Raw genomic sequence first — 27,569 nt, forward strand, 5'->3', positions numbered from 1 at the left:
TGCACAAGCTCGGAAGACAAGTCTTTAATACATATTCCATTGAGGACCTTACAAAATTCTGATCCCTGCAGTAAGAACACTTTCCCTGTATGTTGAAGGGATACTAGCATCTGTCAAGTGCATTTCTTTTTTCTCTTCTTCTCACTAAGGAAGAGCTGGGAGGCTGGATTTTTCTTTTCTTGTTTATACAATTTAATATAAAAATATTCTGCTGTGTACTTTGTTTAACAAAAACAAAGACAAAAGGTGTGCACCTTGCACCTGGAACAAAGGATAGAAAGGTCTGTGGTGGTTCTTAATGCCAGTGAGAGGCTACTCCCCAGTCCTGCATGAGCCCAAGGAAGTTCAGATCTCCTGCACAAATAAATTTTATCCTTTCTGTGAACAGTTCCATTATAGCAGAGAAGCAGGACTTTCATCTGCAGTCATTGTCTCAGATGTATAGGGATTATTTTAGGTATCCTACATTCAAAATATTCAGTGCCTTAGGATAAAGATTGAGACCTCGAATTTAAGCCAGTTTTTTTTTTATAGGCAGACAGTGCAGAGAGTGCAGGACAAGTTAGATGTGCTTGCAATAACGTGAATTACTGAGAAGATAAGATAGGCTTTCACATTCCATAATAATTGGCTTGGATGAGATGACTTGGATGAGAAAACATGGCTCAAATAAACTCAGTCATTTCTGCTACAAGGCAGTCTAAATAATAATAATAATTCATAGCAAAGTATACAATATATAGTAACAACAGCCAAAGTTAGTTACCAGCCTTAACTTCTGTTCCTGGATCCTTAGCTTTTATGCTGGTAACTAACTTTTTGAACCAATAACTTAAACTGCTGTAGTAAGAGAACATTACACTTTTATGACTGTTTCCCATAAAAATGCAAGCTAAACAGCTGAACCCCGAAAGTATCCATAGGTTTGCCTGTTCACATTATATAACTGCCATCACCATTGTACAGCACCTGCTAATCGATTCCAGAAGTACTGCCATCTACTGCTTCTCTGGTTTGGTGGCTCTTAAATTAAACTACACTTTTTCCCCCCCTTCAGTTATTGTTGACCAAATATTTTGTTAGTTTTAAGACTCTTGAATCCATGTTGCCTTTCAGAATTCCTTAATTAAACAGAAAGTATCAATAAAATTAGTACAAATTTCTCTCAGACCAGATATTCTGCATTCCCTTAAGTTCTATGCACACAGAGAACAGAACATGGTGGGAACTATCTAGCAGGCAGATCTGACAGCAATACCTTGTCCACTGAACTTGACTGCATTTTTCCTGCAAGCCACGATGATGTTTTCATTTCTGTTGTGCCACCATTTATTGTCATTATAACATGTCTTAATGACAATCCAGTGACCAAAGTAGTATCAGTGCAACACACTTAAGCTGCTCCAGAATCTACTGACATGACATTATACTGCTCTACTGCAAAGAATACTGGCTTATCTACACTGACTCTGTAACAGAAATTATCTCCACTGCAGTTGATTCAGATGAATTTTTAATTGATTAAGGAGATAATGTTTAAACTGAACAAACACTAAAAAAAAAAAAAAAGCTCATTAAAAAAAAATCCTAGAATCATATCTTTCATCCCTGAATCATTTGCTAACATATGTAAAATATACTAGATACACATTTCTCAGGAATTACAAGTTTGCCTGAAGATAGATCAACAAGGATCCTAAATTTTGGAGCTTCAATTCATTGTTAGTCTTAAATGATTATAAGCCTCACTTAAATTAGAGACACAAAGAAAGTGACCTCATAAACATATTGCAGTGATTTTCTTACTGAGGAGTTAAAAGGCTAGGAGTTTCATAGCTCACTATCACAGGCAGAGTTTGTTAGCACTTATTTGCAGCCTGTATTGAAGTGTTGTTAGCACTTATTTGCCACCTGTATTGAAGTGTTTGCGCTGCACTTCATGCTTAGATCTGACCAGGAAAACGTTATTTCACTATTTTCTGAGATGCAAAGGGATTCATTTTCCAAATGGCCCAACATTCTGGGCATTTTGCCAATTGTATCTATAGCAAATAGTGTTTGGATACAAGAATAAAAAACTCACAAGTTTAGAAAATGTTATATTTTAACCCACTGTAAAATCCAGGTCATTTCCTTGACATACCATATTGGACATTCCAAATTCTTCTGCATAGCTGAAAGTACATTTTGAACATCTCCAAGAGCAACCACAGAGAAGTCCATCCTTCAGCTCCAAAATACCCTACCCAAAAGAAAAGGCATTACAATTTATTTTTGCATGGTATCTAATGCATCTCAGGCTTGAATATGGACATTATTACATTAATACAGACCACATGCCAGGCTCCTCAAAGAGCCTGAGGAGCTTACAATCCAGAACAGACACTTGAAATAATGAACACAAAAGAAGACAAGGCCAATATAGCACTGAAAATGCAGCATTGCCAACTTTCATGATTTTTGGCATTGTTCTTAAAGTCTACATTTTGAGAATGTGAAAAACTTAGCTTTTTTTTATATATATTTACTTTTTTTTTTTTTTTACAAAAGCTAAGTTTTTCCACATTCCTGAACCACAGTCTTTAAGAACAACACCAAAAATCATGAGAGTTGGCAATACTGAAAGCTTTAAAAAAATAATTCAGTAAGAACTTTTTGTGCTCACATATAGGTCTTACTAAAAGAGTTCGCCTTTCTCCCCCCACACCTGCCAATGAAGTATTAATTTAATAGATGAACTAGTTTGTTTGAGGCTTTAGGTTAGAGAAATCTGAATAAGGCAAGGGCTTTCTAGCTACGTAAAGCAAAATAAAAAACAGTGGTGTTTATGCAAGAAGTCCAAGGGGTATCAATGTTAAGTTTTTGTTAATAGGGCAGATGGGACATGAAAACAGATCACACTGGAAATTTAGGGTGTGTACATAAGTTTTACAATACTGTAATTTAGAGCACTTTTTATAACTTTATAAAGCTATAATGCTCTTAAACACAATAGAAGTACAGTGTTTGGGGTGGGAGAGAGGAGGAATAGGCTGTGAGCTTCCCTGCAATTTCCAGATTCAGAAGCAGACGATGCTCCACAGACTCCTAAGGTTTCTCCACCGGTCAAAAGTTATTTAAAGCCCTGTAGGTTGCTGAAGTGCTATAAATTACAGCACTTCAAGTTTAATATCTAATTCAACAAGGGTTAATGTAAAGCACTGTACCCATTTTGAAAGTGCTGTAAAGCCATACGCTTCTGTTAAGTCACGGCAATAAAACACTTTAAATGGCAAGAAAAAACAGCTCCTGTGCCCATGCCTATGGGCAGAAACTGGCTCATGGACAGCTCTAAAGGCAGAGATACAAAGTTTGAATACGCACAGCAAAGAGAGAGCTTGAGACACAAAGGGAACCACAGCAGCAAGCTGGGAACTTATTGTAGGAGTGCCAACGGGCAAGCAAGAGGTGAGGGCTACCTCTGGGAAAGGAGATGGCAGCAAACGAGGGCACACACTGCAAGCTACTGAACTGCAGAGAGGCAGCCCCGGGCTCCACTGACTCCCAGGGCTAGGACCGGGGGCGCCCGTCTCAGCGTCAACAATACCCACGTCGCTCAGGTCGAAAGGATCAAACGCTTCACATTGTTTAGGAGAAAGGCGAGAAGCGCGCGGGTCCGGGCCGGCATCGCCCTCCTGACGACCGCAGGGCACCCGGACTCGAAGCTCCGCGAAGCCGAAATACGAGTCGCGGCGGGGAAGGCCCGGGCTGGGACGCAAAGGGATTGCGCGAGCAAGCAGGCGGGGGCGGCTCCGCGGAGCTGTCTGACGGCCCCGGCCCCGATCCCTCTGCGCCTTCGCAGCTGGGTCGGCCCCGGCCCCGATCCCTCTGCGCCTTCGCAGCTAGGTCGGCCCCGGCCCCGGCCCCGGCCCCGGCCCCGGCCCCGGCGTCGCTTCCTACGCACCCTCACTCGCTCCCCGGACTCCGCTTGGCGCAGACAGCCTTTCGCGCCTTTTCCCCCGCTCGGAGCCCGCCCCCCACAGCCGCCAATCACACGGCGGAGACGGAGTCACATGTCGGCAACAGCTCTTGTATTAGCTCTGACGTCCGCATAGCGCCCCGCGGCCGGAAAGTAGGGCACTGATTGATTCTATTGGCCCAGTCGCTGCATGTGGCCCTCCGCCTCAGCGGGCGTTTGTTACGTCATGTGGAATGAGGGGTAGAATAGCTTGTTGTCAGGAGGGAAAGGGGTGTTCAAGGGACCAGGCTTTCGTGGGAGGTACACGCGGGTCATGACTCCGTCGGTGCGGGGTGGAAGTTGTGACTTTAGTTGAGCAACTGTGGGTTCGGAACCGGTGAGGGGAGAGGCGCGGGGCATGCCGGAACATGTAGTCCCGCCCGGGGGTCGCTCTGCCCGGCCCTAGTTTCCTCTCTTCTGTTTATTGTTTTGGTTCTCCGACTCTTCGCTCCGCCCCCTTCGCTGCGGCCAACCAGCAGGCAGAAGGGGAGGATTGGCAGTCGCTCTGACCAATCGGCTGGCGGCAACGGTGAGGGGCCGGGTGAGGTCAATCCGCCATGTTAGGATCGCCATAACCGAGCAGAGGAGTCGCGGGCGCGTCCGGCCACGGTGAGAGCGAGTTTGTAGGCCCGGGCAGGCGGCGCCGAGGGGATGAGTGCGCCCCTGGGGCGGCGGTGGCGGCCAGCTCCCTCCGAGCTGAAGCAGGGTGGGAGGCCCCGGCCGAGTGCGGCTGCGGAGCGCGTTAGGCCCCGCGGAGGCTCCGGGTTGGTCCCGGCCGCTGGGTGCTTGGCCTTGGCCTCGGTCTCGGCCTGCCAGGCCTGCGGGAGCCGGGAAGCCCCGTCGCTCCCGGCCCCGTCGGCGTAGACAGCCTTGCGGTTGCCTCTTGCCCGATGCGTCGGCCCGGCCGGCGAGAAAGCGGCCGGCATTGTGAGGCCGAGGAAGGCTGGGACTGGGGCTGGGGCTGGGGCCGGGGCCGGGGCCCTGCCGCCGCCGTCTCCTCCTCGTCCATCTTGCCCTGCATGACTCATAGCTCGGGAATTGCTGCCTGTCACCTGGCCGCAGGTGGCAGTGCAGCACCTAATGGCCGGGCTGGCGGAGTCTCTGCTCGGCCCCGCTTTGTTCAACAAGTTCCAAATATTTAAAGTAAACTCTGGCTCTGTTAAAGATCATGCATTTGCGCTCCCTGCAGAGCTTGTTCTGCCATGTCCTGACTGATTTGTGAGTGACAGACGTTCTGCTTTGACAGCCCACAGGATGGAGCCCCAGGTAAACCTCAGCGTGAGCTTTAGAGGAGAGACCCAGAGCTTCCTGGTTTCAGATTCATCAAACACTACATGGGCAGATGTGGAGGCCATGGTGAGTGGAGCTGCTTGCAGGGGCAGGTTTTCTAGATGCACATTCACTATTGCTGTGTCGCAAAACAGTGCTTTGCTTCTGACTTGTAAACAAAATGGCAGCTAGAGACCTGGCAGAGAGGAGCATTTTGTGTCAAGACCACTTTGCAGGATGTTTTTTGGTAAATCCTTGGAGGAAAGCTGCTTGTACTGTTCTGATGTCATTTGTTGAACAGATTTAGTAGGGAACAACTTGCTTCTTGGATGCTGATGATATGAAAGTCCATTTTCATTGCATTTCCAGCTTTACTTATTTGTTTTCTGCTAGATCCGCAGTAGCCAAAACCTGACCCCTGTGTAACAATTTCTAAAGACAAGTCGAAAATTTTACCAGTTGCCTGAAATAGGCAAGCCTTTTCATGCTTAGATTTTATATAGGTATCTGTGCCTTGGAAATTGTTCTGCAGAGAAACACCTGGCTTTGCTTACAGTTCATTTTGAGCAGTTAACAGCTAGAGAATGGCTACACTGAAGCATTTTCTTGAATCTGAAACACTTGAAGATGTTGCTTAGTAATGGAGTGAAATACTTTGGGTCTTTTGATACTTGTGTTACTTCAGCCTTTGGCAACCCAAGGAAGGTAGTATGTGAAATAAAGGCTGGTCACATGAGTGTATTGTTTCCTGATTGTCTGTTTGTTTAAAGGTTTCTGTGCTTAAGAGCATTGGCTTCAAGTCTCTCCTTATTGCGGTGTATTTACATAGTGAGCAGCAACAGTAATTAACACTGAGTAAGTCCCATGCCAGTTCAGTGGAAAGATTACTAAATGCAGCTTTGGTTTTTAACTAGAGAAGAAGGGATTGGGGAAATATTGGGTTTTGTTATTGGATGATTAAACTGTATAATGGCTGAAGAAGAGGCACAGTGACATTGCTGGACTGCAGAAAAATGGACTTCATAAAACTTCATTGATCTTTAAATGAGCGAGGAGAGGGAAGGGACTGACTAGTTAAGAACTGTCAAGTGTCAATCTTTGTTTTTTCTTTCAGGTGAAAGTTTCATTCGACCTGAACAACATTCAAATTAAATATATGGATGAGGATAATGATGAGGTACTTGCATAGGTGATTTTTCATACTGCATATCCCCATTTGTGGCTATTTTAGTGTTAGATCATTACTTTATTTTTGGAAAGGTGAGAGGCAATTTGTAACCCCCTCTATATAGGCATGTGCAGAGGACATGGTGGGGTGGGCTGCGCCAGGCTGGGACTAGAGCTGCACCAGGCTCTTCCTGGCACTTAAGGGGTGGAAGGGTTAGGATGGGGGTGCACTTGGGGTGACTGGAAGCAGCACCGGGAGGGGGAGCTGCAGCCTCCTTGTAGCCCCTCTTCCCATGCAGCCCAGTCCCCACTGGGAAGAGCCCAGTACTGCGCTGGCTCCAGCCCACAGCTGCAGCCTGCTCTGCCCCACGCAGATCTGGGGGCATCCCCTCCACTCCCCCCTCCGTCCTGTGCCCTCTAGGGGTGTTCACAGAAGTGGGAGCCAGCTCCCCCATCCCCGCACCCTCCAGGCAAGCTGCCCCAGCCTCGCTCCCTCCCTCACTTTGGGGGGTATTGAGCTGCCCCCCCCAGATGCCCCTTTCCTCCCTCCTCCCCTTGCATCCAGCTGCTAAGTCTGTTCTGGTGGAACTTTATCAGAAATTGGATCTGAATCAGCCATATACACCTTTTTAAAAATTGGCTATCGATATCGCCCCCAAAATCTATCGGTACACCCCTATTACTTGCTTGATCTGATATGCTTAAATCTTTTGCAGATCCAATTCAGATGCCTCCATATGAATTAATGACTCAATGAGAAATTGCTTGGTTCTACATGTACCTATCAAATAACTAACTGCCTGGCATAACTTCTCTGCCTCACTACTTATAGGGTTCTATAGATGAGAAGGAAGCTTTTATAAAACTTGAATGCTGCAATATGGATTTTTTTTTAATTTCTAAAACATAAACATGTCTGAAAGTCTTTGTTAGAGTATCGTATTAGACCGTTCCTTTTTAAAAAGATCACTACATTTGCTGTTTCCAAGAAAATTCATGAGGAGGAAATCACCCTTTTCACTTGAAGGCTGTCTTCTTGTTTGTTAATCTGATAGGATTTTGGAATGGAGCTTAATCATTCGCTAGAAAAAGCATTACTGCTAGTGATTAAATAACTTATTTTTACAGCAGCAGGTTAGTCACTTAACGCTGCATATGGTGAATAAATAGCCAAACTTTGGATGATGGCTTGGTTTCTATGTAATTTAGATTAGCATTTAGGCATAATGTTTTCAGTACTAATGAGAGCAAGATTTGACTGTATTTGCATGTATAGAAAGTAGAAGGAATCTTTAGTAACTTGCTTCCCATAGATGCAGCTGTGTTGTTTCCTTGTATTCCAGTGATTCTTAAATGGCAGAGACCCCAGTCAAGTATCAGTGTACAGGCAAAGAGACAGCTGTCCCAAGGAGTTTATGCTCTAGGCATAGACATCGTTCAGTGGGGCTCTGCTTTCTTTTGTTTGTTCATTGTAGTCGTCATTTTAATGTTTTGATTTTCTTGCTGTAAGGTAACCTGAGTGTTTGTTGGGAAGAAGGCCTATAAATTGCATACCTAAATAAATAGGTTAAAATAAGGGGCAATAGCATGAAATGATAAGTGAGTTAGGGAGTATAGGAAAACAGTTATTTCTTACCCAGAATCTCTATCCTACTGCTACTTGAAAATTTAATTGCAGATATGTAAATCATTTTATGTCAAATGATGGTAACTCTTGCTCATTATTATTTCTCTTCACAGGTCTCTGTCAATAGTGAAGGTGAGCTATTTGTTTTTTCATGTTTAGATTGTACTGTTTTCTGTAAAGCCATAATTTCGTGGCAGGCCATGTCAGAGCGTCTTACTTGGGAACAGGAAGGATCTGTTTGTAAAAGGAAAACTTGTAGCAGGCTATTCTTAAAAGCCCTTTCAGTCTTTTTTATTACTGTCTCACTACTTCAGTAGTTTGGTTAAGAGCTAAAGAAATCCCTAAAAACACAAACAACTTTTATAATGACTAAAATTCTATGGGTTAGGTTCAGTGTTCAGAGGAATTACAAGAGGTGGGTGTAAATGAAGAGAAGAATGTTCCACGTCTGGGTGGTGAGTGCAGTTGTGTGTAGTCTTCTGTGTCACTTCTATGGCATATAAATGCTACTGAATCCTCTGGAGAGTATGTGAGCTTTACTTCCTGATACGTGAGATCCTAAATACAGTATACTAAAATTACATGCTTGTTTCTAGAATGTAGAAACATTCACACTTCCCTTTTTTTCTTTTAGAGGAATATGAAGAAGCTTTGAAGGTAATTCTTTTTGACTTTTTTTTAATGCCTTTAACTAAATGGATGTAACTGAAGTATTCTTGAATAAATGAAAAGTGAAGTGGTTTCCCTGGTTGCATCTGCACTAAAGTCCTTTGTATTGATTCAGTTTATCAGTGCAGATAAACTGCTTAGTCGTGAATTCAACAAAACCTACACAACAGCTGTCTCGTGTCCCAGCCATTTGTAACATTTCTTTTATATTGACTGTATTGAGTGGCAGAGAGCTCAGCTGACTGCAGTTTGGCATGTCACTTACTGTGTTGGTTTTGCAGCTATAGCAGTGCAGTATAATGCAATCTCTTTAAGGGATTTTACATACTGCTTCTGAAGTGAAATGAATGGGAAGTGATTATCATGCACTTTATATTTAGATTGCAGCTAAATTAGGGAACCAACTTCAGATGAACGTATATGAAGAAAATCTTCCTCCAAAGGAAACATTAAGTTCCTGTTCAATGCAAGTGTGTGAAAATGTGGCGTCAGAAAGAATGGCCATGCTAAAGGATGGAAAGAAACCTCTCTCTCACTATTCCCTGCTGGCTCGGGCCATAGGGGAGAACATGAAGACGTCCACAACACAGGTAAGACTGTTTCCTTCAGTACAACTAAATCAGAATAATTTCACTTAACAATATAAGAAAATCTTTCTCCAAAGGAAACGTTAAATTCCTGTTCAACGCAAGTATGTGGAAAAGCAGGGTCAGAAAGAATGGCCATGCTAAAGGATGGAAAGAAACCTCTCTCTCACTATTCCCTGCTGGCTCAGACCATAGGGGAGGATATGAAGACCACAACACAGGTAAAAATGTTTTCTTCAGTACAACTAAATCAGAATCACTTCACTTTACAATATAGTATTTCAGTATGGTCATCATCTTTACTTCATGGTAGAGGTTCTGAGTCAAAATTTCTGCCTCTGCTTGTTCAAATTCATTCGAGTCAGTAAAGCTATTTGGATGTCTCTAAAGAAGGATTTTTTAAATCGAGGAAGAAGTCTTAAACATTTGAGGTTAGATATCCAAAATCTTTGGGCCAGATTCTCTTCTACCTTTTAGACATTTAAGTGTCATTGTAATCTACCCTACTTGAGTTCATGGGAAATCGTAAACATAAAGATTGAATGGGTTTTCCTGCTTGCTGTTTTTTTAACTTAAAGGCTAAGATGACTCTGTTACTGAAGTAGGCATATTAATGTTTTTTTCAGGAGCTTGAGCAGGATGAAATAAGATGTCACTTGAACATCTGAGTCCACTTAAGTGCCTTATAGGTGGAATAGGATCTAGCATCTTTGTTTTCATAATTCTGTTCTTTGCTTCAGCTGTGTACAATGTTATGCTTTTTTTTCTTTTAGCTTCAGTGTGTAGTTCTACATGAAAAACTGAAAGATTCCTGCTTTTGTTAGCAAATTCATAGTCTGGTTACTTAATATGCATGTGCTGGCTTGCTTGTATTGTCTCTTTCTACTGTTTTTCTGTGAATGGGTAACTGCTTAAAGTGACAGCATTTTTGAGAGAGAAGTATCCTGAACACTGTTCGCAGTTTACAAGGAGAAGTGGGGGATGTACTTGAAAGCGGTATATCTTGCTGCTTAATTTCTAATTCATTAGAGATTGTATTTTAGGAAATAGCATCTATAATGCTTGTAATTTTATTTGCTCTGCAGCAAAAGCTAAATCAACGTGAGGCAGGAAGGACCAGTAAAAAGCCTCCAGAGTGGTTTACAAGCTACTTGGAAACAGTAAGTGTCTTTTGAATTTGTCTTTTCAAAAGGTTATGTAAAATACTATAGGAAGGGAGGATAATTGAAATCGCATTTGGTTTTTCACTCATTCCATGCTAGAATCTAGGCTGTATTCTGGACAGCCACAAGGACTTTATGGTGGTTGTCATCTCATCAAGCACGATAATATGGTGCTGCTTGTAGAAAATTCTGTTTGTCCAGTTCTAGTGGTGTAATTTTGAGAACTTCCTGAGACTTGACACATAGCACAACTAAGAAGTGCAAAGCCACTGAAGGTAACACTTCTAAGAAGTGTGGTATACTTTAGGTGTTCATTTTGTTTTGAGGAGCTTGTCACCATGCAGGCTCACAGGAGAAGAAACTACCTAAGAGTTATAAGGATTAATCAGCTACTAGTTTCTGAAGCTGAAGTCATAAAAATGCGTAGAAACACAGAAATTTGTAATTTCTTTCCTAGACTATATCAAAAATAGTCTAATTTTACAAAAATATATTTTTCTAAAAAGAGAAATTTACATACTTTAGGCGCTAGATGATTTTAAAGCTTTTCTTTCTTTGATCAACTAACAAACCTGTGAAGGCTCTATACACAAAATAAGCTCTCTCTGTATATGAAAAAGGGAGGTAAAATCATGACTTGAAGACAAATGGGGACCTTATGCTTGCTGGTCAGGAAGGTCAGTGCAGGTACAAAGTTAGCAGGGTCATATTAAACTTGTGTAACTTTCTCAGCCACCTTGCTGGGAAACTGTGGAGTATTGCTAATAATAAGAAAACTAAATTTGTCAAATACAGAGCCATGTGTTTTGAAGTCCCAAATGATCATCTGATAAGTGCGATATTCACCTGAGGCACCTTTTACACGTGCTCCAGGAGTAAGGGGGGGGCACTTTTTAGATTAGGTCCTGAGGGTGGCTCTAATTAAAGTGCTCACAGCATCTCATGTATTCAGCCTCCCTGTGCTTCAAAATGGTGGTGGAGTCCTTTAACTAAAGCTCATTGAGCTTTAGGTCAGGTGCCCTCACCACCACCTTGAAGTGTTGGGACATTGACTACACAAGATGCCAAGCTGCTGGGGTGTGCTAATTAGCAGGAATCCTGTGTGTCTGCAGGCACTCATGGTTTAGTCTGGAAGATACAGGCAGAGGAAAAGGAGTTAGTTCTGAACACATCTGGCTTATGAATTGGGGATGATGGGAATCTTCAGACTGACTCCTAAAGCTGCCCATAAGGAAGTGTTTGTGACCAGCTTCTTATCTTCAGTTCAGGGAACAAATAGTTAAGGAAACTGTTGAGAAACTTGAGCAGAAGCTAAGCGAGAAGCTTGTTCTTCACAACCAGCCCCTGCATTCCTCCAGCAGCTCTCTTGCTACAGCACATTCAACTCTGGAGACGCATTCAGCTGAAGGCCACCAGTGTGACTGGCTAATCTCCTGCAGCCACTGTCAGACCCGAATTGTAGGGATCCGCTACCAATGCAGGTAAAGTCTGATGGCAGGATATTTAGGAAGAATGGTGTTTCAGTGTTGATGGAATATGGATAAGAGTGAATATTATTTCAGTAGTAAAGATCACCATTCATGGGGCATAATCCTTATCCTAAATGCTCCAGTGCGTGCCTTGTATAATCAGCAGCAGTGCAAAAGCATGCATCTTTTTTATTATTAAATAGAGGTGCACCGATATATCAGTTGTGTATTGGATTGGCATTGATCAAAGGAAAATTAACATCAGCTTTTTTCAGCTGCTGTAGCTGATTAATGTCACCAGCAAATGCTGTGTGCATAATCAAGGCCCTCACGGTGAAGGAGGGAGTGGGACTGGGGCAGGGGCAGGCACTTCCCAGCCAGGGCAGTGAATTGGAACCCCAGGGCCAGGAGCAGGATGGAGCCAGGGGGTGGCCCCCAGCTGCGGCATGCACCCTTGGGGGAGGGGCATATGCTATCCCCAGACTTGTGTGCAAGGTGAGGGCAGGCTGTCTGCTGTGGGCTCAGAACCAGGGGCTGTGACGGCCTCTTCCTGGTTTGGGACTGGGAGCAGGGTGGGCTCAGCTAAGCAGGTGGGTGGCAGTGCTGGGAGAGGTGGCTTTGGGGGCTACATGGAATTTTGGGGTAGCTATAGCCCCCCCCAAGTATGTGTCGCCTGCCTGCCCCACAGCACAGCGTTCCTGAGGGAAAGGCAGCAGAGCAGAGTGCCTGAAGCTGGGGCAGTGCTACAGGGGGCTTTGAAGGATTATGGCCACTCCAAAATTCCCTGCTCTTTCCCCCCACCCCCCATTGCCTCACACAGCTGAGCCCACCCTGCTGCTAGCCACCTCACTGAGAGAGAGCCAGGGTAGCCTCTGGCCCCAAGCCCACAGTGGACAGCCCACCCTTGCCCCACGCAGAAATCCCAGGGGACCACATGCCCCTGTCTCTCTCCCAGGGGTGCACACAGCAGTGGGGATCTTCTCCCCCTCCCCACCCTCTGCTCCCCTGAACAAGTTGCCTGTGGCTTCATCCCACTCCTGGCTCTGGGGTCCCATTCACTGCCCTGGCTGGGCAGCCCCTGCCCCACTCCCTCCCTCACTATGGGTGCCTCGATCTACCCCTTTCCACCCTCTCCCCACCCAACTTATTGGCAGGATGCTGCTCTCCAAGCTGCTGGGCTACATTCCTGTAAATGAGCTATCAGATTTAGTATCAGCTGATAGGGCTGGCTAATAATTTTTGGCCAAGAAAATTTTTATCAGTGCACCCCTGTTATTAAATCATCTTTGCTGTACAGGAATATAAATGAGCAAAACAATTTTGAGAAATAGTAAATTTGCTGAAAAGTGCAGTTTTAGGACCACCATAAATTAGGGGCTGTCAAATTTTGGTTTACAAGGATCTTGCTAATAGGTGGTAAGTGCTCAATGGTAACAAATCCTATGTACTAGCAGACTCTGCTATTTGAGTTCCTGTAGCTTTAAGACCTAAACTGCAGCTGTAACAGTTGATTGGATACTTCTTCCTGTGATTCTGTATCTGGGGTCAGCACCCCCTGGCACATGCCAGAATGTGGCAGGTGAAGCCATTTTGCTCAACATGCCACAGCTGGCTCAGCCTCTGGGCAGGACCCTGCCACTGGCCATCGAACCGGGGCTGCTTGCAGCAGGCAACAGGGAAGCTGCAAGGAGTTGCAGTGGGGTCCATGGAGCCCTAGCTGAGCTCATTACTGGCAGCGGGTTCGCACACCTTGTAGGGATGGTGGGGAAGAGACTGGGGCTGTACTACCACAAAAAAGTTTAGAACCCCTTGCAGCTCTCCTGCCATCTGCCCCCATCATCATCTTACAAGTTGACATTGGGAGTTTTTTTTGGCACTCTGCACAAAAACATAGACCCCTGTTCTGTATGATCTATTTATCTTTCATGGCCACTAGGAGCAGCCAGGCTGTGACTCCACTAATTTTACTGCATCTGCCCTCAATAGTTTTGGAAAGCTGGTGATAGCTTTGGTTTTCCTGTTTCCTACAGTGTATCACAGTATGCACAACACTGCACTACAGTGGATTTGTACTATCACAAAACAATCTACAAAGTTAGTCATGGATTAGAGGAAAAACAGGGTTAGAGGTGAGATGCTAAATAGGAAGTGGCTCTGTCTTTGAAGTTGGGTTGGAAGGGAGGTTCCAGCCATTGGTGTATAAAGTCTGAGTCGTCTTTGGTTATACCTTGAGGAAGGCCTCAATATGCAATTGTTTGTTTCTTTGGAGAAATGGGGAGGCTATCTGTATGTGGGATCTCCTTTCCTTCCTTAGTAGTTCTGTCTAGCAGGGTAACCTTTTGCCTTTCCTCCTTTGCAGTTTGTGCCCAGCCTACAATATCTGTGAACTGTGTGAAGCAGGGACATATTCTCATGATCCTAATCATGTCTTGTTAAAGTTGCGGAAACCTATACTCTGTACACCTGAGCATTACAGCCTTGGCCAGTTCTCCCCTCGGCTCCCTGCTACTCTGGAGCAAGTTAGGTAAGTCTTTAGCTGCCTCTCTTACTGTAGTACTCTTCTGGTCCACAAAGTAAAAATGCCTGTGTTCAGATTTCTTTTTAGGTTTTTATGATTTGGGATTATGAAAGAGAGCAAGAAATTGGTAAATAGTATCTCCAGAATATGAGGTAGATGAGTGAGCACAGTTTTATGTGATACAGCAACCAGCCACCTTATAGGTTTAGAAGCTGTAGTAGCTGGGTTTTGCCGCATCCCTTTACTGTCACAAATGTTAATGTCTTCTGCGAGTAAAGTGTACTATTTATCAGCTACTATAGGTTTCCTTCCCTTTGGAAGGAACACTGCTGTGTTCCATGAAGGCTCCCTTTAGCTTCAACCAAAAACAGAATTCTAGTCCAAGTTCTAGTTCAGTTGATAACTGTTTATTGTGAAGACCTGGCTTCCTTTCTTTGCAGGCTCCAAAAACAGATGGACAAAAGATTTCTAAAGGCAGAAAAGCAAAGATTAAGAGCAGAGAAAAAACAGCGAAAGGCAGAGGTCCGAGAGCTGAAGAAACAGCTCAAGCTACACAGAAAGATTCACTTGTGGAACTCAGTACATGCAGTGGAGACACCCAGTTCACCTACTGTCAAGCCTGAGAGCCTGAAACCCAGTGGTCTCATGTAAGGGTTGCTAGTACCCAGATTTATTTATTTACTTATTTTTATCTGGCAGTTAAACTCCACGAGAGATTTGCTGCAGTAAAACCCTTGGAAATTAATTCTGTTTGTCAGATCTTCGCTGGTTCCAAGTTCTTAATAGTTATGTAAAGCATGTGTATCTGGGAATAGCTCTCTCTCCTTTGACACACGTGGTATTTGTTGCATTGTATAGCTGTGTTTAGCGTGACAAAGAGTCCATATATTCACGCTGTTTGTCATGCTGAAAAATGGCAGATCTGTGTAAAGCTACAATTTCAGACTGAAAATAATGTCATGGGGAAAACATTTTTCTATGACAAATTTTAACTTGTGGGCAGGTCTTTCTCACCTGCAGCATCCCACAATGCTCTGATCTTCCTCTCCTCTTCCCCGCTTTCAGGAAACTGGTGGGCAATCCAGCAGGGACCTACTACCAATTCCATGCTTTGCAGAGTGCTGGGTCTTGCTTATGCTTTGGCAGCACTAGCAGCACAATGGAAATAACCACCACCACTGCCAGGACCCTGAGAAAAGCTGGGGTTCTGACAAGGGTTACAGTGATAAAGTAGGCAGCCTGTCATCCATTGCCGTGACAGGGCTGCAGTGCTGGCAAGGACTGATTTGGGTAGCAGGGACTGCCTAGTGGCCTCTGCTGCTCTAAGTGGCTTGCGAGCAGATTCAGCTTACGGGGCTATAATGGCAGCAAGGGCCTATTTGGGGCAGTGGAGACTGACTATCAGCTCTTGCCACTGGGATGTGGGCAGCTTGCATGGCAGCAACAGCTGATAAAGCTGAGTCTCTCTGTAAGCAGGCTGAAGGCTTCAGTGAGGGAATCCTGTCACTCCGTGGCTGAGACTGTGTGCCTTTTGTAGCAATTTTGTCATACGCCCTCCATGTGTATATGCCATATTGTGTTCTTGTAGCATTACAGAAATAACATGTCAGGGTTCCTGTGTGTATAGTACAAATTGGCATCATTATTTTTAACAAATTTTTAAGAGAGAATCTTTCTTCCCATTCTCTTACTTGGCCTCTATTGGCCTCTGTTTTGAGTTCTTTGCACACACCTTTTTTGCATGGGACCTATTTCATGAGATTAAACTTGACTCTTCATGCAAGAAACCTGTTGTGAAGGTACAGGCTTAAATGTATATTTTCTCAGATATTTATTCCCTTAAACATACAGAAGTATATTTCTGCCTTTTTGGTGCATAGTCCAGATCCAATTTTTAAGGTGAGAGCTATAGGGAAGCCCTCCTCACACTTTGCAGTGTGCATGCAGGCTTCCTCCCAGCTGCATTGCATATGCAGGCATCCCCACCCCTATTGCACTATGCACTTGGTACTCCCCCCTCCCTACACTGCATGAGGTGCCCTCTGCATCATGTACATGGGTGCTGCATATGCTGGTGGCCCCCCACCTCCTCTTCCTGGCCGTGGGCCTCACTTGAGATGTTGGCTGCTGTCCCACCCCTTGAAATGTTGGCAGGTAGTAAATGCTTGTGTGGGGGAGAAAACGTGGGAGGAACTGTAGCTGCGTAGGAGCCCAGGGGCTGCAGTTTAACTCCTTGCAGGCTCTTGCCCACAGGTTACCTGTTAAATAGCCCTTGCTCACTATAATTGGTTACTTAAGTGTGGAGGGAAGGGAAGAAACATACCTAATTTTTAAATTCTTTTTGATCAATTAAATGTTATATTTCAATGTCAGATGCTTTTCTTAATCTTTCTTTGCTCACAGACTGGTAGTGCGTAGTTGTCTGAGCCCCCTACAAGGAGAAGGTATGGCATCTCATTGAAAAGCAATGATGCTTTTAAGCCCAGCTGTTCAGGAGTCCAATACAGGCTGTTGCTCAGTCTCTTTGATTCAGCATCAGGAGGATAAAAGTCCCTTTACTCTCTGTGGAATACAGACAAGTACTTAATATAATTATCCCATCTAAAAATAGGATAAAGGGAATGCTGTTACTCCTTCAAGTAGTTTCTGACCTTTTTGAGCCAAAGTTAAAAATAAGAGACTGTGTGGGTTTTTTTCTTCTTTTTGTTGTTTGTTTGTTTGTTTGTTTTTAAGGCGTCCTTTGAAATCTAATGCATGGCCTGAAACTTTTCAAATGGATCTGTAGCTGAGCTCATTGGCAACTTCTGTAGTTTAAATAGTTTTGGCCTTAGCTTCCCGTTACAAAATTTTTGCAAAGAAATTAAGATGATACATTTTTAATTGGAGCATTGGTATCTAAGTGCTTTGAAGTTAGGCCAGAGTGCTGTTAAATAGAAGCAGATCAACTGAAAAATTGAGAAATCACACAATTTAGCTTGGTGTGTGCTTCTGTTGTTAAAACTAGTGGAAGAAACTTGTAGTCAAAGTATCTTATTTAGAGCGCCTTTTAATCAGAGAAAAAGAAATAGCTTAAATAGTGGGGTTTTAAAATTAACTAGAAACTGAGAAGGATGACCAGAAATGCATCTGCCTAGTTAATTCAGTCCAGTAACGTCATGTACTTTGCTTGTGCGCTTAGGACTCCTGTACAGCCCTGCCCAATGGTTGTCTCTACTCTGAGTGCAGCATTTATTGATGAGAATTTGCCAGATGGGACTCATCTACAACCTGGGACAAGATTCATCAAACACTGGCAGATGAAGAACACTGGCAATGTGGAATGGAGCTTGGACACAAAGGTGCCTCCCTTTTTTGTTGTTAGTTTGTACTGAATATAAACTTAAACTCCAATAGCTTAATTGGGAAGTTTTGGAAGGGGAATGGTGGCTTTTTAGGGGTGCACCAAAAGAGATTTTGGGGGCCGATAATGATAGCCAATTTTTAAGGAGGCATATCGGCCAATACTGATCCAGTTTCCAATACACAGCCCAGCAGCACGGAGAGTTGCATACATCTGGTAAGTCTGTTGTGGTGGAAGGGGTGTGAGGGGACAGATCAATGCCCTCACAGTGAGGAAGGTAGTGGAGCTGAGGCTAGAATAGAGCTAAGGAGGATAGTTGGGGAAGCGCTGAGGTCCCAGAGGAGAGGGGAGCCAGGTGTCCAAGGGGAGTGGTTGCTCCTTAAGGAAACGATCCTCCAAGCCCAAAGGAAGGTAATTCCAACGAGGATCAAAGGGAGCAGGAGGGCACACAAGCCTCCATGGCTCTCAAAAAGCATCCAGGAATGTCTCTTGCTAAAAGGGAGGCGTACACCCTATGGAAAGAAGGGGTCATCACCAGGGATGACTATATACTGCAGTCGCTCGGGGATATAAGGGGGCAGTCAAGAAGGCCAAGGCAGAGATGGAATTAAGACTAACTTCTCAGATTAAGGACAATAAGAAGTCCTTCTTTAAATACATAGGGGTAGAAAGAAGGTCCCGGGTAATGTGGGGCCCCTGCAGGACGTATTGGGAAATTTGGTTGTCACACCAGACAACAAAGCTAACATGTTTAACGATTTCTTTGCCTCTGTCTTCCTAAGTAGGGACCAGAACAGCCACCTCCATGCTGGGCTCCCCTCAGGCCCCAGGAGAGGCACACCTGAGCCAAGGGTTAGCAAGGAACTAGTTAGGGAGCTTCTGGAGGGACTGGACGTATTCAAGTCAGCCGGTCCAGATGATCTCTGCCCTAGAGTTCTAAAGGAATTGGCTGAGGTCATTGCAGGACCCCGGCACGGCTTTACGAGCACTCGTGGTGCTCTGGTGTGGTGCTGGAGGACTGGAAGAGGGCCACCGTGGTTCCCAGCTTCAAAAAAGGGAAGGAGGAGGACCCGGGAAACTATAGGCCAGTTAGTCTTACCTTGATCCTAGGCAAGCTGTTTGAGAAAATTATTCTGGCACACATCCAGGAGGGGCCAGCAGGGGACTGCATGCTTAGGGGCAACCAACACAGGTTCATCAGTGGCAGGTCCTGTCAGACCAACCTGGTGGCCTTTTATGATCAGGTCACCAAATCATTAGATGCAGGGGTAGCAGTGGACATAGTCGTCCTGGACTTCCAGAAGGCTTTTGACACTGCCTCTCACCCCATTCTCATTAAGAAACTGGGGGGCTGTGGTGTTGACACCCACAGAGTCAAATGGGTCGCCAACTGGCTGGAGGGCCGCACCCAGAGGGTGGTAGTGGATGGGTCCTTCTCAACCTGGAAGGACATGGGCAGTGGGGTTCCGCAGGGCTCGGTCCTTGGGCCCGCACTGTTCAACATCTTCATCAGTGGCTTGGATGAGGGGGTAAAAAGCACCCTATTCAAATTTGCTGATGGCATTAAGATGTGGGGGGATGTGAGCATGCTAGAAGGAAGCAACAGGCTTCAATTGGACCTAGACAGGTTACAAGGGTAGGTGGATGAGAACAGGATGGGATTCAGCATAGCCAAGTGCAAAGTGATGCACCTGGGGAGGAACAACCGGCACCATACCTACAGGTTGGGGAACTCCCCTCTTGTCAGCACTGAGGTGGAAAAGGATCTTGGAGTCGTCATTGACTCCGAGATGAATATGGGCTGGCAGTGTGGGGAGGCAGTCAGGTAGGCTAACTGTACCTTGTCATGCATCCACAGATGCATCTCGAGCAGGTCCAAAGAGGTGATCCTCCCCCTCTGTGCGGCACTGGTCGGGCTGCAGTTGGAGTACTGCGTCCAGTTCTGGGCACTGCACTTCAAGAGTGATGTGGACAACATGGAGAGGGTCCAGAGGAGGGCCACTCGCATGATCTGGGGACAGCAGGGCAGGCCCTATGAGGAGAGGCTACGGGACCTGAACCTGTTCAGCCTCCACAAGAGAAGGCTGAGGGGGGATCTAGTGGCCTGTTATAAACTAGTCAGGGGGGATCAGCAGGCATTGGGGGAGTCCCTGTTCCCCCGAGCACCGCCAGGAGTGACCAGGAATAACGGTCATAAGCTGGCTGAAGGTAGGTTTAGGCTAGATATCAGGAGGCGCTACTTCATGGTCAGGGCGGCTAGGATCTGGAACCAACTTCCAAGAGAAATGGTGCAGGCTCCTACCCTGGAGGTTTTTAAGAGGAGGTTAGATGAACACCTTGCTGGGGTTGTTTGACCCCAGTACTCTTTCCTGCCATGGCAAAGGGTTGGACTAGATGATCTACTCGGGTCCCTTCCGACCGTAGAAACTATGAAACTATGAACAGGTGCTGCCCAGCTGGGGTGGGGAGTAGGGAGCAGGAGAGCTGTAGCTTGTCCGGGGTGGGGTTGGAGTACAGAACAGAGCTGCAGCTTGTGTGGGGAGGGGGGAGTGGCTCCCACTGCTGTGCACAGCCCCAGAGGACGTGGGGGCGGGGGGTGCTTCTGTCCCCAGATCTGCATGGGGCAGGGCAGGCTCCCTGGTTGGGGCCAGGACTGCACCGGCCTCTTCACAGCCTGGTCCAGCCTCCCACCAGGCTCAGGGTGGGCGGTAGTGCTCAGAGGGGGCTGTGGGTGGGGCTGCATCCACCCCAAAATTTGCTGTAGCCCTCCCCAAACCCGGAACCACCACTGCCTGCTCCAGCACAGCCTAGCCTAGCCTAGCCTCCTGCTGGAAAGAGCCTGGCACCACCCCAGTGGCAGCCTGCCCTGCCCTGTGCAGATCCAGGGGGCACACACCCCCATGCCCTCCCAGGATGCATGCAGCAGCAGGAGCCCCCTCCCCACGCACCCCCCCCATCCCTACTCCCTCCTTCACTGCGGGGACCTTTATCTGCCACTGCACCGTCCTGTCCACCACAACAAACTTACCAGCTGCACGCAGCTCTCCAAGCTGCTGGGTTGTGCCTGTGGGATGTGGGCAGCTTGCATGGCAGCAACAGCTGATCAAGGTGAGTCTATCTGTAAGCAGGCTGAAGGCTTCACTGAGGGTGGAGAGCTACAGGGAAGCTCCCCTGTAGTGCTGTACTGTGGCTGCATATGCATGGGGCACTTACTGGCTCCCCCAAGCAAAAAAAAAGCTGTTTTCCGATGCTCTTTATTTTCTTTATATCGGCGCTAATCCAGTATTGGACCAATTCATCAGTGCACCTCTAGTGGTTTCAGTTGTGACTGGTCAAAAACACACTTTCAGATCCTGACTGGCTTTACTAATTCAATAAAGAGGTGTTTTGCAGGGAGTTCTGTATCCAGGTGCCCCTCATCACACAAACAAAGGCCATGTAATTTAAAGAAATAACTTACCAAGGAAGATCTTGTAGCATAGTTCTTAATTCAGACGTAGCTCAAGCTATGGCATACATTTTTCCTGATGTCAGATAGTTTCATCTATCAGTGATCTGGGTTTGAATTTCAAACTAAAAGATCAATATTACTTTTTCATTTTTGCAATAGTCTTCATCTACTTAGAGAGATAGTAAAGCTTCTGGTTGTGGCAAACTGAGGGAGGCTGAGAGCACTTTGAGCTTCTCTGCTGAAAGGTCCTATAGAGTTACTGAGCGTAGGGGAAGTTGACCGATTGCAAGTAAAATAACTTGTTTGTTTTGTTATGTGTTTTCTTCCATCTAAATCCTCCAGCTGAAATTTATGTGGGGAAATTTGACCTTGGCATCCTCTGAAAAAAAAGACGTGTTGGTGCCATCTCTTGCAGCAGGGCAAGTGGGGACTGTTTCAGTTGAGTTTGTTGCTCCTGCTCTAGAAGGGACCTACACTTCTCACTGGCGGCTGTCACACAAGGGAGAGCAATTTGGGCCCAGGATCTGGTGCAGTATTGTTGTGGATTCCTTCCCAGCCACTGCTTGTCTAGAAAGTAATCAAAAGACTTTTAGTACCAGTCAAAAGGATAACGTTTCCTGTAAAAAAGAGGCAAGTATCCCAAACTGCTGTTTTGACATTATCTGGTATTTTCCTGAGGCCTTTAAAAGGCCATCAGGAAAATACCTTTATTGGTATTAAAAATAATTTTTATTAAGAAAAATCTTTTGGTTTCAGTGGTTTGTTGGTAGTAGCTTTCATTGAGGATTCTTTCAATTATCTGCCCTCCTACCTGTTTCTGATTCTTAAAGTGCAGTAATATGCACTGAAATTTTACTTTCACTAATCCTCATTTCAGTAAAATATAATCAGTGAACTTAAACCTTGCAGGACATATTTCTTGTAATATTTTCATCTACTGTTATAACTTCAGAGTGGGAGGGAGGAGGCCATTTAATATTATTTTTGCTGTCCCCTGTACAACACAAGTACATGAAATGCAGTCAGAATGCTTCTCAGACTTCTAGTATCCAAGGTACATATATTAGAGGCACATATTTCTTTTTTTTTTTTTTTGGTTTCTCCAGGTGGCTTACTCATCAGAAGCAGATGCCCAGCAGGCTGTTGAGGTGATGGAACTGGCAGATTTACCAGTACCAGCTATTCCTTTGAAGATTAAAAATCCACACAGTGAGAGAGAGTTTTACATTCCTTCAGTTGATCTCCTTACTGCTCAGGTAAAATACTAGATTTTGGGTGAATAAAGGGCACTTTTCAGTAAAAGTATTTTCCTGAATCAGCCAGTTACGGCAACTTGCTGCTGCTGCAGTAGCCATGGGAATGTCTGGCACCTCCCCTTGTCATATTACACTGTAAAAACTGTTTTCGATGATGATGTATGTAGGCCTCCTTGTAGCCTTTCCTTGCCTACTAACAAGAGGGGTAGTTAGGTTATCTGACCAGATACCAATTTAAGATTGCCACCTTTCTGCTATCTGAAACCAAACTAAGTATTTAGAAGAACGGAATGGACTTACAGTATAATAGCCTACTAACATTACACCCTATGTGTAGGTGTACATCACAGGGCCAACTAATGGATATCATTTGGGATTGCCTCCTTTAGGATTTGCTGTCTTTTGAACTGCTGGACATTAACATTGTGCAGGAACTGGAACGAGTGCCCCACAATACACCTGTTGGTAAGAATCTTCTCATCCTAATGTACAGATGCCACCGTTCCAGCTGATACTTGAACAAAAGAGCCTAAAAGTTATTCTGTTGGGTCTGGGTCATTGACAATGGAAGAGCCATTGGGCAGCCTGCTCCTAGAGGCTCTACCTTTCAAGGCACCTGTCTTCTCAGGTCCAAATCTTCTCTGTATTTTACTAATCTATCTTTTGCTATAGCCCAAAAAAAAAGAATTTGAAAGGCTTCTTGTATTTTCACGTTTGGCATACTTTTTTCACCTGTGCTTCACTATGAAAAAAGTAAAGGATTTTTGATAAAGGTTGCTTTTCTTACCAAATTATCTTCTGAGATATATTTGTACTGCACAGACTTTGCCAGCAGATAACTTTAGGCTGCTATTTATCCCTAAAAATGGCTAGTTGCTTGAGAACCGGCCACTTGTGAGGCAAGAAATGTGTTTTCTCCTTTAAATAAAATCTTTGTTTCTTTTTTTTCACCTCCAGACATGACTCCATGCATGTCACCTCTACCGCATGATGGCCCCCTGATAGAGAAACCTGGCTTGGGTCAGATAGAGGAAGAAAATGAAGGGAGTGGATTTAAACCACTGCTTGGTAAGCAATGACCCTGGGAGTGCCCAGGAATGTGCCAACTTTCTTTAGACTGATACAAGCTTAAGTTTGTGTAAATAAAAACTGAATTCCATCCTGCTGCCGCCATCAAATGCAGCAATATGTATCTTCAGATACAGGCTGAGTAGCCTTTTTGTTGTCTTAAAATGCAGTGGTAGTCTAAAATAGCTTGGAGGGAAATGCACCAATGCTTTTTCTAATATCTTCAGGTTCAGTCTGCTTTAGTGACATTAAATAAATTTTTGCTTTACTTAATCCTCTTATGGAAAAGCAGACAAAAATGTCTGACTCAGCCTATCATTACTGTTCCACTCCCAGTCATAGATTGCTTGCTTCTTGGAGGTAAAAGACCAGATTCTCAATGGATGTAAAATAACGTGAAGAACCGTGAGAGAATCTTGTCATGACAAGAGGTGCACTGATACATTGATCCATACATATTGTATTGGCACCGTTTTTTAAAAGGAAAATTGACATTGTTGGCTATCGGCTTTTTTAGCTAATGTGGCCAATAATGTTGCTGATAAATGCTGTGTGCATGCATGTGGCCAGCCTGGCAGCTTGGAGAGCAGTATCCATCTGGTAAGTCTGGCTGGGGGGAGCAGGTGGTGGCCTCTGCAGCGAGGGAGGGATGGGGGCAGGGCACGAAATGAAGCTGGAGCAGCTCATCTGGGGGGCGGGTGGATCCCGCTACTGCATGCATCCCTGGGGGGTCCTTGGGTGTGTACCCCCCAAATCTGTGTGTGGGGTGAGGGTGGGCTGCCCACTGTGGGCCAGGGGCTGCACCAGCCTCTTCCTGGCGGGGGCAGGGGGCTGTGCTAGGGCTGGGCAGCAGCAGTGCTGCAAGGGTGGGGCTATGGTGAATTTTGAAGTGACAGCCCCCCACCCTGTAGCCACCCTTCCCAGCACTGCTGCTGCCTGCCCCAAGCGCAGCCCCTGGCTCCAGCCTGCCCTTGCCCTTTGTATACATCCAGGGAACACATACCCCCCGTGGTTCCCCTGAGGGTGTGCGCAGCAGTAGGACTCACCTCCTGTCCCCTGCGCAAGCTGTTCGGTGCTCCCTCCTGCACCATACCTCAGCTGGGCAGTGCCTGCCCCAGCCCCATTCCTTTCCTCACCACCGGGGCTTCAATCTGTCCTTTCCATGCCCCTTCCCTCCCTGCTCTGTCCCCCACATCAGACTTTACCAGCTGGATGCTGTTCTCCAAGCTGCTGGGTTGCGTATCGGCAATTGGATTGGTATTGGCTGATATGACTCGTTAATAATTGGCCATTGGTATCAGCCCAAAAAATGTCAGTGCTCCCCTACTCATGACCTCTCCTATACTCGCTAAGGGAATTCATCCAGAACTTGGAACCTCCTTGCCACATCTGTGCACTGGATTATGCTCATGTACAGCAGTTTCTTTCCCAGAACTGTTCATTCACATTTAAGTGAAGTGAATTCTGGAAAGTATCTATTTTGAGAAAAATGTGTGCAAGCTGTCCAGGGAGTGTTTCATTCAATGTATAGGTAAATGTTCTCATGTAGCCTTGTTAACATACCATCACTTGTAGCTTGCAAAGTTGTCATTGAAATCTGCTGTCCTGCAGATGCTCACATGAAACTGAAGGCTGAACATCCAGTGAACCAGGAGGAGGGGGAGGAAGATATGAGTGGGACTCAGTTTGTCTGTGAAACTGTTATTCGCTCTCTCACGCTGGATGCTGCACCTGACCATCAGCCCCTACAAAGGAAGAAATCTCTGCAGAGTGAGTACTTTATTCTGGCTTCTGGGGCTTTAATGTTGTGTGGCTGAGCATTGGTAGCAAAATACCTCACACTGAAGATTGCTGTGAACTTTTAATTGTTCTGTTTCTTTTATTAGACTCTCTGCAAATGCTACAAGAAGCCTTCAGTTATAATGTCAAAAATGAAGAACCTGTTAAGGAAAAAAGTAGTCCCACTTCCAAACCCCAGCAAACAGAGACAATAGAAGGAAATGAGTTTGGTGAGTGAAGGTTGGGGGTCAGATTTCCATCTCAGTAACTAAGCCCATGATGAATTCTGTGAGAAGGACTATGAATGTAGGTATGGCAAGAGATTTGGGATGAATGCTGGTCCAAAATTTTTATAGAATTGTATGGAAGTTGATCAGCATCATCAAAAAGTCAGTGTGTCATTAATAAATCTGTACTGTTGTTCTGAACAAATATTTGAAACCAATTTGTGTCTTTAATAATGAAACCAAGATGAGAGGTGAGGAGTGGTATTAGTGAACACTTGAATTCCCTGTTCAAGTTGTTGTCTACACTTGGTAGAGCTGGCGCTTATGTTGATGCACTCATCTAGAAGGCAACACATCTTGGCTTTGTGTGAGCAGCTGAGAATTGTGTCAAGATACAGGTTGATCTTAAATTTGAAAATGGGATTAGTTATTGAGTCCTTTGCTGTAATGAGTGCGCCTGGTTTGTGTTTTGAGGTCATCTATATATAATATCATCTATCTAATTTCTGTATCTCCTCACTTTTTTTTCCCTCTGGGCTAAGGTGCTTTTTTTTAAACCCTGAAGAGTAAGTTGCAGGCTCTATTTGATCTTTGTTACCTTGAAGTTACACTAACTCAGTCACTTTTGGGATGTTTTTCCTCTTTATAGTACCTAGGAGTATTAGTTTGTCACCTCTGCCCCTCAAGGTTCACTTATAAACCAGGGGCAGGCAATTTTATTTTAGATGGAGGGCTGCTTAATGAGGTATGGTGAGCTTTTGAGGGCTGCATAGATAGTCCTGCCCCTTGACAGTTGCCCCACTCCCTGGTCACCATCTTGGGCGTAGAAGTTCCACCCCTAACCCCTGACCTTTGCCACTGAAAGTCCCTCTCCTTGCCCCTGGAAATGCTCCTTTTTGAGAGGTGGGGGTTGCCATCTGGAAACCAGAAATAAACAAAGTCATACACAAAAAGTCAAACATCTACTATAACATATTTGAATTTTATTACAAAACATATTTGTATCATGATTTGTTTGTCTGCTGTATATAGAGGTGATTGCATAATAACTCAAATATATTCTTATTCTTGTATATTGCATCTGGGGGGTTGAGGGGTGGCTGTGTGTGAGGGGACAGGGTATGCAGGGTTGAGTGCTGGGTGGTGGGTGCGGGGGCACAGGATATGTGAGGTTATGAGTGCTGGGTGGGGGGCATGGGGGGACCCCCTATGTACACCCCATGGCACAGAAGCAGGCCGGGGCACTTGTAGCTGGTGTTGGTACCTGGAAGGGCCAGTGCTGCACATTGTGCAGCCCCTGCCAAATGGTCTCTATAGTGGGCACTCTCAGTACCCACACCCATGCGGCAGGGGAGGGAAGTCCCAGGTGCTGGAGCTGGCTGCCTTCGCTACCCCAGCTGGCTTCAGCATATGGGGCTTCCCTCCTGTGACACACGTGTGCAGGGGCTGCGTGTGTGCAGTGGGGAGTGTCTGTGATAGAAACTGCCTGGCGTGGGCTGTGTTGCTCACTGCGATGTTCGGTGCTGGCCAAAGCCACGCACAAGTACCCTGAGCACCCCTGCCTGGTTCTGTTGGTGCTGCTGCTGTCTGCCTGCCTGTGCTGCTTGCCATGGATGGAACGTGGTGGGGTCTCCATGCCCCCCCCTTCCACCCTCCCTCACACCCACTACACATTGTCCACCCGAGCTCTGTGCTGCCACCTCCCCCCAGACACAGGCTCCATGCTGTCACCAGCCCCAGCTCGATGTTCCGACCCAGCTGCAACTCTGCTTCCCCCCCCAACTCTGCCCCTGCCACTTTCCCTGCCTGCTGTCCGGAGCCAATGGGACACTGGGGAATCAGAGCACGGCCCTGGTGGCAACAGCAGCCCCCCCCAGAAACTGTGTGCTGGTTGGGCCCCTCTTCCCTTAAGGATAGAAGCAAGTCACAATAAGGTATGTTGGGGGTGGGGGTATATACCTGGGCATCTCGCTGTCACCCTT

General features: G+C 45.6%; 2 protein-coding genes across 7 annotated transcripts in view; one reads left to right on the forward strand and one right to left on the reverse strand.

Moving 5' to 3' along the window:
• The window catches only part of BRCA1 (BRCA1 DNA repair associated), a 56,287-nt gene extending 52,272 nt beyond the window's left edge, over positions 1–4,015 (reverse strand). For 3 of the 5 annotated variants that reach the window (XM_090044078.1, XM_090044075.1, XM_090044080.1), the window contains exons 1-2: positions 3,459–3,915; positions 2,144–2,242 (exon numbers count right to left, since the gene is read on the reverse strand). In XM_090044078.1, the coding sequence (XP_089900204.1) occupies positions 2,144–2,223 (80 nt within the window). In that variant the 5' untranslated portion in view covers positions 2,224–2,242; positions 3,459–3,915. Of the gene's footprint in view, positions 1–2,143; positions 2,243–3,458; positions 3,916–3,943 lie in introns of those variants that run through there. The other 2 variants (XM_090044076.1, XM_090044077.1) reach the window with 2 other exon arrangements.
• Positions 4,016–4,347: 332 nt separating this feature from the next.
• NBR1 (NBR1 autophagy cargo receptor) overlaps positions 4,348–27,569 on the forward strand; it is a 34,578-nt gene continuing 11,356 nt past the window's right edge. Inside the window, exons 1-18 of one of the 2 annotated variants that reach the window (XM_090044081.1) lie at positions 4,348–4,606; positions 5,244–5,353; positions 6,381–6,443; positions 8,174–8,192; positions 8,695–8,717; positions 9,110–9,319; positions 9,394–9,537; positions 10,402–10,476; positions 11,743–11,960; positions 14,308–14,472; positions 14,907–15,113; positions 17,645–17,804; positions 21,600–21,887; positions 22,364–22,513; positions 22,903–22,978; positions 23,471–23,581; positions 25,193–25,351; positions 25,468–25,590. In XM_090044081.1, coding sequence (XP_089900207.1) covers positions 5,252–5,353; positions 6,381–6,443; positions 8,174–8,192; positions 8,695–8,717; positions 9,110–9,319; positions 9,394–9,537; positions 10,402–10,476; positions 11,743–11,960; positions 14,308–14,472; positions 14,907–15,113; positions 17,645–17,804; positions 21,600–21,887; positions 22,364–22,513; positions 22,903–22,978; positions 23,471–23,581; positions 25,193–25,351; positions 25,468–25,590 — 2,293 coding nt within the window. In that variant the 5' untranslated portion in view covers positions 4,348–4,606; positions 5,244–5,251. The remainder of the gene's footprint in view (positions 4,607–5,243; positions 5,354–6,380; positions 6,444–8,173; positions 8,193–8,694; positions 8,718–9,109; positions 9,320–9,393; positions 9,538–10,401; positions 10,477–11,742; positions 11,961–14,307; positions 14,473–14,906; positions 15,114–17,644; positions 17,805–21,599; positions 21,888–22,363; positions 22,514–22,902; positions 22,979–23,470; positions 23,582–25,192; positions 25,352–25,467; positions 25,591–27,569) is intronic. The other variant, XM_090044082.1, reaches the window with a different exon arrangement.

The sequence above is a fragment of the Crocodylus siamensis genome, chromosome 4 (assembly GCF_052110815.1).
Source record: "Crocodylus siamensis isolate JL-2025a chromosome 4, ASM5211081v1, whole genome shotgun sequence".
Lineage (NCBI taxonomy): Eukaryota > Metazoa > Chordata > Crocodylia > Crocodylidae > Crocodylus > Crocodylus siamensis.